Source organism: Plecotus auritus (genome assembly GCF_963455305.1).
Source record: "Plecotus auritus genome assembly, chromosome: 7".
Classification (NCBI taxonomy): Eukaryota; Metazoa; Chordata; class Mammalia; order Chiroptera; family Vespertilionidae; genus Plecotus; species Plecotus auritus.
The window spans coordinates 169377022-169391574 of NC_137774.1; the positions used below are offsets into that span (position 1 = coordinate 169377022).

The 14553-nt window shown below is 39.6% G+C and overlaps 1 protein-coding gene across 2 annotated transcripts in view; it reads left to right on the top strand.

The window, feature by feature from the left end:
* Positions 1 to 2317: 2317 nt before the first annotated feature.
* Positions 2318 to 14553, top strand: part of C6 (complement C6) — a 49548-nt gene continuing 37312 nt past the window's right edge. The window contains exons 1-4 of one of the 2 annotated variants that reach the window (XM_080679927.1): positions 2318 to 2487; positions 6673 to 6835; positions 8177 to 8333; positions 9774 to 9918. In XM_080679927.1, coding sequence (XP_080536053.1) covers positions 6693 to 6835; positions 8177 to 8333; positions 9774 to 9918 — 445 coding nt within the window. In that variant the 5' untranslated portion in view covers positions 2318 to 2487; positions 6673 to 6692. Of the gene's footprint in view, positions 2488 to 2775; positions 3213 to 6672; positions 6836 to 8176; positions 8334 to 9773; positions 9919 to 14553 lie in introns of those variants that run through there. The other variant, XM_080679926.1, reaches the window with a different exon arrangement.

A 14553-nucleotide genomic window follows, 5' to 3' on the forward strand; every position in this document is an offset into this window, starting at 1 on the left:
AGTTGTCATCTATTCCTAATTTGATGAAAGGTCTTATCAGGAATACGTGTTGAGTTTTAATAAATGCCTTCCTGCATTTATTAATTGATAGGTTTTGGAGTTTTATTTACTTTGTTCTACCTCACACCATTTATAAAACAGTATAACAGCCAAGGATTAAAGAACACCTTATAAAATATGAAACGATAATTTCTTAAACAAAATAATTTCATAAGGAAAAGAAAAACTATCCAAAGCAAAAACTATCAGAGGAAAATAAACATATTAGATTACATTAAAATTAAGATTTTTCTCTTCAGTCATAGACACCACAGATGAAATTAACACATGGGTAAGAAAAGAAATCTGCAAAATCCAAAGCTTATAAGACATTAGCATCTAGAATGTATGGGGCATACCTGAAAATCAGATAACAAAAATAAGAAATACAGTAGAAAACTAATCAGGAAATATGAGTTCTTAATTTACAGATAGAAAATTAGAATGTCTGGAGAGAATAAAAGGATGCTGAAGTTCACTACTGATCACAGACAAGCTATTTAAACAACCATGAGATACCACTTTGCACAGATGTAACATCAGTAGGTTGGCTAACAGCAAAGGCTACTAAGAACTCACTAGTGAGAAGCCCCCATAGGTGCTGGTAAGAGTGTAAAGGTATGTAGTTTTCTAGAGCAACCCGGAAGTCTTTAGACATTTTCTCACAGGTCCATAAGGAAAGGGTTTCTGGTTGCGGGAGCTGAACGCAAGAGAAGTGCACACTAAGAGAGTGGGTGAGTAAAATATGGTTGGCACGATGAATATCTGTGCTCCTGTAGGTTTACATCCCCTAAGGCTCAGAATCATAACGTGGAATGAAGAAAGAAATCGAATAAGACTTTTAGCAAAATGCCATTTCTGTAAATTATAAAATATACGCATGGGAAATGAGACTTTGTAGTTCTGAAGGATACACATATATCTAACCATGTGAGGACAAACACCAAATACATTAATACATGTAACTAATCTGGGGAAAGAAATGACACAAAATCTTGGAGATAAATAGTGAAATAAAATAAAATAGAAGATTTTGCACAGGCCAATGATGATGGTTCTATAAGCTGTGAAATGGGATCAATTCTGTACATTTAAATCTTTAAATAAGTGTGTGATTGCATTTAAAAATTATATATGTGTATTCATGTGTATACTTATACAGAGACACATACACTTACACTTTATATGGCCAGAAATATATATATATACTAGAGGCCTGGTGCATGAAATTCATGTGGCGGGGGGGAGGGGTGGTGTCCCTCAGCCCAGCCTGCACCCTCTCCAATCTGGGACCCCTCGAGGGATGTCCGACTGCCCGTTTAGGCCCGATCCCACCGGGATCCCTCTCACAATCCAGGACTGCTGGCTCCCAACCACTCGCCTGCCTACCTGACTGATTGCCCCTAACCACTTCTGCCTGCCAGCCTGATCACCCCCTAACCACTCCCCCTGCCAGCCTGATCAACACCTAACTGCTCCCCTGCCGGCCCGATTGCCCCTAACTGCCCTCCCCTGCCAGCCTGGTCACCCCTAACTGCCCTCCCCTGCTGGCCTGGTCACCCCTAACTGTCCTCCCCTGCAGCCTGGTTGCCCCTAACTGCCCTCCCCTGCTGGTCCAGTCACCCCTAACTTCCCTCCCCTGCCAGCCTGGTCACCCCCAACTTCCCTCCCCTGCAGGCCCAGTCACCCCCCACTGCCATCCCCTGCCGGCCATCTTGTGGCAACCATCTTGTGTCCACATGGGAGCAGCAATCTTTGACCACATGGGGGCGGCCATCTTGTGTGATGGTCAATTTGCATATTACCTCTTTATTATATAGGATATATATATATGCTCATGTGTATACTTCCATAGAGAGAGAATACACTTATACATTATATATGACCAGAAATATTTATTTCAAATATTAATAGTGGTTTTGTCTAGTTATTAAAAATGATTTTCCTTTTCACTCTTTTTCATGTTTTCTAAATCTCCCTCAACAAATATTCTATAATCAGAAAAAAAGTAAAAATCTATACATATTTTAGTGAAATGAACATTCCTAAAGGAGAAGGGAAAGGAAATTTTAAGCAATTTATTCTCAAGAGTTTTTAAAATAGAGTCAGAGATTTCTTTTCTCTGCAGTAGCAATACTTACTGCAATATCCCTTGACTGGGAAAACCATTGAAAATTCAAGTCCCTGTGGGATATCTCACTCTTAAGTTTCCAGGTAACTGCTGACTGAAGCAATCATTTACAAAGTCCAGAGTCTCCACGGGATGTTTGTGTAACACACTGTAGGTGAGTTAGGTCCCTGTGATATGACGGCATTCCCTCCTACTGGCTGGCACTCGGCGGGAAAGGCTTGTCTGGATTACCATTTCAACCCTTTTTGTTGTGAGCACCTATTGTCTCCTCGGGCAATTAAGATTCGATCCCTGGCCACCACAAACTCTGTTTAAAGGTGAGTGCTATAATGACTTTATTTGTAATCTTAATATTTCAGCATTGTAGATTGTGTTTCCAACAAACTTATCCTTTCATGTGTAAAAATTACATAAATCAGATTGTGGGCATTTCTCTTTCTTTTTAAAGCATAAGCAATAGCTACTTTGCTTAAATATCAAAAGAACCAAAGGTTCGTGTTTCTTAAGGAAATTTTCTTCCAGAAACTACCTTGTGGTTTGCGATTAAAAGCAAAGCAAACATACCCTTTGGCTGAATGATCAGTCTTGTGCCTGGACTCCCGGGTCTGCACTAGTGATGGTAAATAGCATGTCTTGAGCCCCTGCGGTACACACAGAAGAAAGAAAAACAAGAAATAAGAGATTTTAAAAGTTTACATGGAGCTGGAAAGGAAGAAGCTGTACTTGAGAGCAAACTAGCTCATCCTCTGAACCTGTTGGGTAAGATGCACTGAGCTGCCTCACAGACAAATCAGTCAAGGGAGGGTCAACAGGTCAAAATCAGATGGACTTCACGCTACACTAAAATGCTCACAAAGCCATTTCCATGGATGCAATGGGATCACAGATTTTGAGAGTTCAGGCGTGGATGCCAGTTGTGAGAAACCTGTGGAATCGCTGCCCTTCTCCCAGGGTCCTGCAGTGGAAGATTTTTCCTCACTGTCTTCCTCTGCCTCTGAGCATTCTTTTGTTCTGTGTTTATATGACCATCGTGTGGTAATGGGTAAGTGAAATGTCCTTATATCATTTTAGTTAGCCCCCAAGTGCCTAGAGGTATTGAAAGTTAACAAATAAGGAAGCATTGGATATTATATGCTGGGCCATAAATAAAAATAATTCGTAAAATAATTTTCTTTCTTTGAATCAAAAGGATATTTTTAACATAAAGTAATTTCTCTTCATAACAGTAGAATGTTATAAAAGGAGATACTACCAATTAGCTCTTTTATGAGCATCTCCTCAAATAAGAAGCTCTTTTTTAAAAAATCCTCATCCAAAGAGTGAGGATATTTTTTTCATTAATTTTTAGAGAGAGTGGAAGGGAAGGAGGAGAGGGAGAAAAAGAATGAGTCATTCATGTGAGAGACTCATCGATTGGTTGCCTCCCACATGTGCCCTGACTGGGGGGTAGGAATCGAACCTGCAACCCAGATAGGTGACATTGATCGGGAATCGAATCCACAAGCCGTGCAGAGGCCAATGCTCTAACCACTGAGCTTGCCGGCCAGGGCTCAAATAAGAGGCTTTGACATACCATCTTAATTTAGAGCAGTTTCCAAATTGCTTCAGAACCGTTACAGCCAAAGAGGAGATAAGAATATTTTTTTATCTTTGTGCAGCTTTCAATGAGAATTGACATGAAATCCACCTATACTTTTCCAGCTTTGGAAAGTTCAAACAGTGGGTGCTGCAGATGGAGAATTGGAAACCTCTTGTACATCAGCTTCTCCCAATCACGCGCTGATCACACAAAATGCTTTAAGAAGCTCCCCTCTGTACAGTTAAGAGAATTATTCTGGAAGAAATTTATTTCTTCCAAATCCAGTAAGAAAAACAAATAAAAAACCACAGCAACAGCAGCCAACCCCTGTGTGTAGGTTTCCGTGTTGAAGCAGTCCTGTGTAAGAAGACCCCAAACTGGGGATGGGCTGGGGATGGGGTGGTGGTCTGTCGAGTGGTTACACAGGGAAACTTCATATTGTTTAGAAACCTCAGCTCCCCAGAGCCTTTATTTATTTATTTTAAAACATTTCTCTTTATTGTTGAAAGTATTACAGATGTCCTCTTTCCTCCCCCCATTGGCCCCTCCGCCTGGCACCCGGTCTGGAGCTCGGGCTGATGTGTAGGCCTCACACCATTCTGTCTGATCACAGCCTAAATTCTGTCTGAGCACTCCACTGTCCCCTGGTTCTGTGCTGCTGAGGAAAACCAGGAAAGCCGAGCTACTTACTCTACCAGTGAACTAAAGTTGGCAGGCAAGTGCAGGGACCAGCTTAGTTATCGACATCCTGGGCCTGCAGCCCCTTCCCTAAGAGTTAGATACAAAAGCTTAGGTAAAAATCGTGGGAAGCATCTCCAATCCCTGTCTACTGTACCCAGACAGTGACCGTGAATTCTATTTCTTTGTCTCTCATTCAGAGCCCAGCAGCACACAATGGATACTCAAATGTGCGCAGATTCCATTTGAAATTGAAGGACGTATTTAGTCACACGCCAGTGAATTTGGTTGTTTTTATTCCAGCATTCTTCTCTGAGCTTGCAGGAAAGTTCAAAAGCTTACTGATACATTAAGAAGAAATGTTCTCATTTTTTAACATATTGGAGACACAATTTTTTTATATCTGATCTCAAGCTTTTGGCTTGAACAAAATTTATAAAGTGACGAGCCCCATTTTTTTTAACTGACACATGCTTTCATCACAACTAAGAAAGATAAAATAACCTGGCTAATGTGGCTCAGTGGCTGAGCATCGGCCTATGAACCAGGATGCCATGGTTCGATTCCTAATCAGGGCACATGCCCAGGTTGGGGGCTCAGTCCCCAGTAGGAGGCATATAGGAGGCAGCTGCTCTCATCATTGATGTTTATATCTCTCTATCCTTCTCCCTTCCTCTCTCTGAAATCAACAAAAACAATTTTTAAAAATTGGAGTTAAAAACAAACTAATGTCTAAATCACTTTGAATATTTAATATCAAAACATATTTTAATCTTCACATGATCCTTGATGTAATTCAAAGAGCCCCTAGTTTTGAAAAATACATGACTAACAGCTACAATAAAATTTGCAACACTCGTAAGTATTATTACTAATTTTAAAAGGCAATACTGAGTGGTGATCCTATGCCAAGGGTTGTTTGAAGCACTTTACATTAATTTCCTTACTGAATCCTAACAAAAGCCTTATGAAGAAGGTAAAAATATTATTTCTATTTTCTAGATAATAAAACTAAGGCAGAGAAATGAAGTGAAGGGGATTTTATTTCTTTAAATGCGAGTCACTATATTAATTACAGCAGTATTTTCTCTATATTTAATCATGTTGCATGTTTTGTTAGAGATATAGATGGCAATATTGGAGGACAGAAATGGTTTTCAATAATTCACAGATCCTCAGCACACTGGTGGGAACTACTGGTCAAGGTTTTCTCCGACATTCAGCCACATCTGGATTCATCCTCTCATGGTCTGGGTGGTAGAGCTCCAGGCATCAAGAGATGCTCCAGTAACACAATGATTAGCGTTACTACAAATTCAGTGAGGAATGCATCTCATTGAAGAATGAAGAGTTTTGGGCTCTTACTTGTCATGTAGCCTCAATGTTAATGCACCTCTTTAAGCTTCAGTTTCATCACCTATAAAATGAGGGTGTTTAAGCTGCAGATTTCAAAGATCTGTTTCCGCTCTAACTTCTATGGCTCTAAGGGTAGAGGTAATTGGACAGTGAACTCTCTCTCTTAATATCTCTAGCTATTCTTATTGAATATATTGGGGTGACATTGGTTAATAAAATTATATAGGTTTCAGACGTACAATTATATAACACATCATCTGTATTTGTATTGTATTCACCACCCCAAGTCAAGCCTCCTTCCATCACCATTTATCCCCACTTTACTCTCTTCTACTTCCCCCACCCCCTTTCCCTCTGGTAATTAACATACTGTTGTCTGTGTCTATGAGATTTTTTGTGGGTTTTCCTTAAGGGGGGACTTGCTTTAGCAGGTTTCCAGGATGTCAGGAAACTGAATAGAACTTCCAGCAGAAAGGTCCTAACTCATTCCCCAGATCCAGAAAAGTAGGAAAAACTGAAATGTACTTGAGGGTCCTGCCCACACAACATGAGCAGTTGTTTTGAAAAGGTTAAGTTTTAAACAAGAATTCCCATTTTGGAATGGGAATAGGTTACAGATATATACTACATACTTTGCTTTGTAGCCTACCACTAACAATTCAGAGAAACTTCCTCCTATTGGGGATTGTAACCACAGGACTATATACCTTAAAAATCTTTAGAAATAGGATTTATACTCATGAACATGTAAATTTATGTGTTAACTTGCCTAAAGCAAGACAGGGAGACACCAGTGTTTTCTAAGATAATATCTGAGTCTCTAACAGAATGATTTGTAAAGGTTTGCCTCCAACAAGTCTTTGATGTGCATCCTATCGCTGCTTTCCAGGGCCTGGAGGCTCTCGGAGCATGGCCAGACACTCCGTGTTGTGTTTCGTCCTGCTAAGTGCCCTGATTGACAAGAGCCACGCCTGCTTCTGTGATCATTTCCCATGGATGGAGTGGTCCAGCTGCACCAAAACCTGCAATACTGGAATCCAAACCAGATCAAGGTGGGTGTGAGCTGTGCAGCTTTGCTGTGTGCCCTGGGAAACCTCGAGGGCAGACTTAGCAATAGCCAAAAGGGCCACACTAAGCAATGGGACAAAACAAGATGTCTCAAAGTAAGAACTCGTGAACTTGGAAGGAGCTTGCGGTCTTTTCCACATAAGGTTGAATGGAAGTCTACTTTAGTTCTCTCCATAATATCAGGAGTTTCAAAGAAATTTAATTAAGAATCTGTGGAATATTTTCAGTTGACTATTTACTTAGAATCGCTACTCAAGCTTTTTATTCAATCAGCATATAACTGCTCACCACCAGTCAGTTAATTACAGAGAATTTCCTGCTCATTAAACGGTCTACCAGGAGCTCAACTGCACAGCGAAGCTAGCTGCTGCCTTGATTGTTGGCGTGTACAAGAAGCAAGAGAACTGTGTCACATTTGGTAATTCAGTCTTTCACCAATTCAGACTACTTGTCCCAGTGGTTTTTTAAAAATCTAGGTGTTTCTGTTCCATGCCGATGCTCACGTGACTTGAGGGAGAAAGGCATGTGTTTAATGTGCTTTAGTTATGATAACACTTTTTAGAAACTTACTTTAGAAAGTGTGAATCTCATTAAAAATAACCAGTTGGCTTCCACAATAAACCATCCACCAAGTATGTAAAAACAGATTGGTTTAGAATATTCTTCTACGGAAGAGTCCCTCGGTAGCTCTCTCACTGTCCACCTGGTAAAGTTCAACAATAAATCCCGTTCTCCCCAACTGTGCCCTTCTCAAGCCTGTGTCACAGGCTCCTCCATCTGTTCTCTTTGCACAGCCCTTCCCTCCACATGCTCTTCCCTTCGTTGCCAGGAGAATTCACATGAGCTTTTCAAGATGTCTCTCTCCTGTCCCTTCCTCTTTGACTGATTGGCCCCACACCACTCTGATTCCACCTCGATCATTGTACTTATTACATTGAGATCTTTTAAGCAATTTTCAGGAACTTTCTCTTTTCCTTTCTTTCCCAATCAGTCTCTTCCAGGAATCCCATCAGGGCCAGCTCCATAGTGAGTGACCTAACACTTAAAAGGACTTCGTGTTTGGCTTAATGCTCTATCATCACTGTTTTAAATTCTTAATTTTTTAATAAGAGCAGTCTCCTCCGCCCCGGGCCCCATAAATTATGTACCTGGTCCTGAGTTCCCTGAAGTGGTAAGAACTGTACTTATGCCAGCTTACCTGAGTTTTCATGAAAACTTTCTTCTCTTCTATCCACTGCAGTCATTTCTCAGTGATATTTTCCTTATTGGGCTGGAGCCACCGTGATTATACCCATTTTAAGCAGGTTTTTCCCTCACTATTACAGACAAGTAGTAATAAATGAATACTATCTGAAGAACTCCTGTAAGCAGCTTTGTACCTTCGTGGAGATCAGAGAGTGTAACTGGCAAGCTTGTCCGATCAACTGCCTCCTGGGGGATTATGGACCATGGTCAGACTGTGACCCTTGTGCCAAAAAGCAGGTAGGTGACACGTGAACATATACGGGAAATCGGAATCACAATAAAACGACTCGGGTTCCCAAAGGCTCAACCATCGCAGAAATGCTGAATTTCTTCAAATAAACTTTCCCACCTTCTATTGAGGAAAACATTTCATTGAGCAATTTTTAAGGGCCAGGGGGTTCATTTTACATGTTTCACTGTTGTATGACCACCAGAAGGAAACTCTGGCCCCAGTACCTGTGTCACAACTGCCCAGTTCTGTGCCTTCTGAGAACACGGGAAGCAAAAGCAGGCTCTAGAAAATGAGGATTTCAGTCCAAGGTTTAAAATCAGACCGAAATCTGGAACATTAGCCAGAAGCCTGGTTCCTTGCCCTTCCTCTTAATTGCCTCTCCCTATGGGAAAGTCCCTCCATTTGTTTACTGTTCCTGCTGCAATATTTACCCTCCATGAGCTTGTTCCTGTAAGGACATTGCCCGTGTGGACCCGTCAGGACAGATGCTGAGCATTCACATGTTAGGGAAGAAAAAGAAACTCAGCCCCCTCTCTGAGCTGAACTGTTCTAGGTCCTTTCCATGGATCACCCTATTCAAACTCCACACCACATTGTGCTTTTCTGCCCATGTTACAGATGAGGAAGTTGTGGCTCATTAGGAGCTAAGTAATTTGCTGAAGAACACATCACTAATGGATATAGGAGCCGCATTCTGAACTCAAACTTTTCTGACATCAAAGTCAGTACTTTTCAATGCTGTCATAATTCTGTCCTTCCCTGACTCTGTTCTACTACTCACCATTTAAAATTGTTTAAAGTGTAGCCCAGCCAGTGTGGCTCAGTTGGTTGAATGCATCTCATGCTCAGGAGTTTGCCAGTTTGATTTCGGGTCAGGGCATATGCCCAGGTTGCAGGCTCAGTCCCTAGTAGGGGTCTTGCAAGAGGCAGCTGATTGATGTTTCTATCTTTCCCTCTCCCTTCCTCTCTCTGAAATCAATAAAACATCTATCTACTTTAAATCTTTTAAAGTGTAGAGAATGTGTCACCCTTGGTTTCCATGGTGACTTCCTTGTGCAAAAGAACCCCCAAATCCTTTCTCATTTATCACTCACGTCACACTGTCTTTGAGATATTGAAGGACTATTATTATTTCCTGGGAGAATCTGCTCTCAGGAGACACTCAGTAAATATTTGTGCATTGAGTTTCTATTTAACTTAGAATCATATGACTTTAGAGTTAGAAGTCTTAGAAACCTTTTTGCCCACTTCCTCCTTTTAGGAAACTGGGGCCCAGAGACTTCCTGAAGGACACACAATAATGGAATAAGAAAAATCATTAGCTAATTCGGGCAGCACCACCATAATAACAATCACTACTGTGATTGAGAAGCCTAGATTTCTGAGATACATTTTGGCTTCAACCCTGCCTCATAATTACTTAGCCTTCTCTCCTTTTCTTTCAGTTTAAGGTTAGATCTGTTTTGCGCCCCAGTCAGTTTGGAGGACAAAAGTGTACGGAGCCCCTGGTGAATTTTCAACCATGCATTCCAACTAAACTCTGCAAAATCGAAGAGATTGACTGCAAGAATAAATTCCGTTGTGACAGTGGTAATGTACTTTTGGAAATATGTTCCTCTTCCTCTAAAAATGACTTGACTAGCACAAAATCATCCCAATTGACTCCAGTAAATGCCGTGATAGAGGAATCCCACCATATTTTAAGCATGGGGAGATGGAGGGGTTATGCTACCAATTACCAAGCTATTTACATGTGAAGTTATTGCTCTTAAACTATAACCATCTTGACCACCTACCTGATTCATTTGCTTATCAAGTATTCATGCCCTGTTATAAAGGATGAGGAAGAAAAAGAAGGATGAGGAAAAGAGAAGGAGACAGATACTTTTAAAAGTTAACTATTAATAAGCACAAGTCTATAATCAGAATAAGCAATAGAAAAGGAGCAATAGATTTAAAAGGTTTTCATATAGTTTATTACACCAAGAATATTAATATTAAGATATGTCAGGGAGGGGGATGATTAGAGATAATGTGACAAATTTTCTGGGTGGTCCATTGATTGCCTCCAAAGGAAATTCCAAAAGAGGCAACTCAAAATGATTTAAACAATGGTAACATTCTCTCCAAGCCCAGTACTCATTCAGATTTATAAATTTGGTTAAATTTCACTAGGTATAATCAAGCCTTGGATTATTTAATCTGTGTATTGTCTTGCATAATTAATAGCTCTTCAACACTCAACCATTTTTGAATAGTCTAGATCAGATTTCTGCTAACTTTTTTCAGTAAAATTCCAGATAGTAAATACCTTAGGCTTTGCAGGTCATGGGTCTATGTTGTAACTAATCAGCTCTGGCATCTTAGCATCAAAACTGCCATAGATATATCAATATAGACAAATGAGCATGGCAGTGTTCCAATACAGTTTTATTTATGAAAACAAGCAGCAGGTCAGTTTTAGTCCAAGGGCCATCATTCACTAAATAGTTTATCTAAATCGTCCATTTGAAGTTAAATTTAGAGTTCAGATGAATACAACTTACATCATTTCTGTGTACTCTGGAATGCACTGGAAAGTAAAGTATTTATAACTAGATAGCAGATTTCAAATTCCATAGAAAATTGACCCCAGACCTTGGACCTAAGATTTTTCTCCTTTTAATCCTTGCTTCCTGCCTTTAGCTTTGCCAATCTTTTCCAAGTGTCAGACAGAATTGTTGGTGTCAGGGTTTTCCCACTGCGCCCTGCTCCCCAAACCTGGAATAAGAGGGTGGGATGCGGGCAGGTAGATACACAGCATACCTATATGAATAAGGTCCTGTGAGCTATTGACAAAGGAGGGAGTAGGAGAAAAATCTAAGCATTATATCCAGAATATTAAGATAAAGATTTTGAAGTGAAGTGTAATTATATGAAGCTTGAAGGAGAGCTTTCATAACAAATTACCAGAAAAAAAACCTCCTATTTAATAGATGATAAATTCTATAAAATTTATTACAAAGAGATTTCTTTAGGCCAAAAATATTCACAAGTTTAAGAGGTCTTTAAATACATCTATAGGCCACCAATTCATAATGAGTGATTTCAGGAAAGTTAGTGGTATTAGACATAGCTGATCACTAGTTCATCAGCAATATGGCCACAGCCATTGATAAAATCTAAACTATTAAAATGCATCTGCAATGGTTAGTAAGCAGCTACTTCATGAGTGCCCCCTGCCCTGTTGTCCATATTCCTTTACAGGAAACCCTAGATTTTCCCAAGATTCAGCCATTCACTGGTTAATCCCTGGCATGGATTTGGTTGGCAACCATTTTGATTGGGTAGTGCCATGGCCTATTGGTTAAATATTCTACCAAAGATGCTATACTACTATGGTCTCCTAAAAACATCCACTAGTGTCACTCTCGAAGAGAATAAAATGTTGGATGGATCATCTTTTGTCTGACTTAGGATGATATTTGGCCCTCAGTTATCAAAGAACTGTCTATCCTAAAGAGAGCTTCCTTCTTTTCTTCCTCCCTCATAGTTTCTGTTCAGAGTCCCCCAAGAGTCCCCAAGACTAAGTATATTCATTTAATGAGTCTTTGAGAATTACCCATGAGGCTAACCTTCATGCACTGTGCCAACTCCTCTATCAAAGTCCTCATTTTAAGCATAGAAGACTAAAGAATTTGCAGCTGGTTATAAAAATAAATAGAGGCCCGGCAGTGGTGGGGTCCCTCAGCCTGGCCTGCACCCTCTCGCAATCCAGGACCCATTGGGGGATGTCGGACTGCTGGTTTCGGCCCAATCCCCTCAGGCCAGGCCGAGGGAACCCACTGGTGCATGAATCTGTGCACTGGGCCTCTAGTATGCATATAAGATCTTTGGTTAATCTCTTCCCGCCCTCCCTCTCCCACCTTTCCTCTGAGATTCGTCAGTCTGTTCCATGCCTGTGTGTTGAGCATCTGACCCCTGGTGGCCCTCTGGTGGTCAGTGCACATCATAACTACTGGTCAAATGGTTGAATGGTCGCTTAGGCCATATATATAGTAGATATGTCATTGCAATATATACAGTAGATATGTCATTGCAATAACAAAAATCAGTTCAAGTACATAGGAAAAACATGTACAATTTCTAAATGACTACATGGCTTCAGGTGTGAGTGTATATGTATTATGTATATGTGCTGGCTAGTTGCTGACTTCTGCAAAGTCTGCACTATCCAAATTGCCCTTCATTTTCCCCACCCCTTCTTTAGTAGAGGATATACAGTGTGTGTGGCTTAGTAGAGGATATACAGTGTGTGTGGCTCCTCTGGTGCTTCCTACTCCATTGAGTTTTTGTGGCCTGGAACCATGTGACTTAGCTGTGTCTCATCAGAGCTATATTGCACCTGCCACTCACTCCTAAACATCACTCGAGGGATGTCCTTTTGCTTTCATTCCTACCCTTGTTAATAGTCTTCTCCAATATCCCTAGAAGTACATATGGATAGAATTTCTTGTGTTCTAATAAATCTGGTACCCTGCTCACAACTAATAAGAACTGTATCCTGCATGTGTAGCCTTACCTCGGTTCAATAAAATAGAATTTTTTAGTGTAACCATGCCAAAAATTAGCGTTTACTCAAATTTGTAAGTACCAGGTTCAAAACATTAAAAAATATAATATTTGGGGGGTTTTCCTTTAGTAAAAGCATATCTATTTAAAACTAAATTACCTACTCTGTTCTGCCCTAAAAATAAACAAACAAATAAAAAACTAGAAATGTGCTCTTTTAAAACCAGAGTATCTGTCAAGTTATATCCTGGGGTTAATAGAAATTCTGTTCTCTCTATATTTTCACTCTTGTATGATGCTGGGGTGTGTAGCCATAATTCTTTATAATGTTGGTCTAGATATAATACAGGGTTTTGAATAATCAAAGAAGGACTTAATTACTTTCTCACATTCTACCTTCTAGTGAAACTCTCCATTAATAACAAAAAAAATATATATATTCAGCAGAATACCCAATTTCCCCAAGCATTTCAGTGAGTCCAAATAGTCACACATAGCAATGGTGAGATGCTGATCACAACCTAGAATAGTTAACTAGGTAACCTTGAGTAAAACAATGAATCGTTGTCAGTGAGCCTGTAGGACGCCAGTGCCCCTGGTTATAGGCAAGAGGGAGAGGGCAGGAGAGGGGCTGTGTATAAGACATTTCAATTTCTGTAATATATGCTTCCAGAAATTGAAATGCCTTATGTATAAGGATCCTCATGAAATTCAGCTAGTTTAAAAGGGAAAGGAAGTACATGAAGCTTGTCCCATTTCCTAAGCTCACTAATTTAACCTGCTACCGAATGCTATAGCACCTAGCCATTTAACTTGTCCAAAAATAATTAGATTGAATAAATTATATGTAGTAAAGCAATTAAATTATGTAGTTATATATACTACATAATAAAAATATACTACTTATGTATAGCAAAATAATTACATAGTGTAAAATGCACAGTTAATAGGTGTGTAATTTTATTTTGATGAGTGTATACATACATGTACATGACCCCCAATCAACATATAGAAAATATCCATAAACCTGAAGGAGTTTCTATTCTCCTCTTTCCAGTTAATTCCTATCCTTATTTTTCTTCTTTTTTTTAGTTTGTTTTTCCTCTCCTTATTCTTGAATATAATGTGAAGGAATCCCACTCTTGTGTGTCTGGCTTTGTTTGCTCAACAAATAAAATTTTGGAGATTCAGCCATGTTACCATACTTACGTGTGTGTGTGTATAATTAGTTTTTAACAATAAAACAGTGACCTTGGGTCTGCTATCCTGAGTCAGAACAAAATTCTAAACCTACAATTCATTTTCTGCTACAGAGCAGGATTTCTGTAGAAAGCTTACTGAAATGGGAATGGGATTCTAGATCTCATTATCTTATTTAAGCCAATCAGCCCCATGGTGACTAAATAATCTATGGTGAGTATTTTAATCCTAAAAAGAAATGGGAGAAAATATGTTTATCATCCTATTCCCATATGTTCCTAAATCTTTATTAAAAAAATAATGAAAACTTAGGTGGGTACTAGACTTATTGGGCAATCACTTCGTGAATTATATAAATGTGTAACCACTATGCTGTATACCTAAAACTAATATAATATTAAATATCACTGTAATTGAAAATTTTTTAAAATTTAAAAGAGTAAAACATGATCTTGGATGAGTCATTGTTAGAAA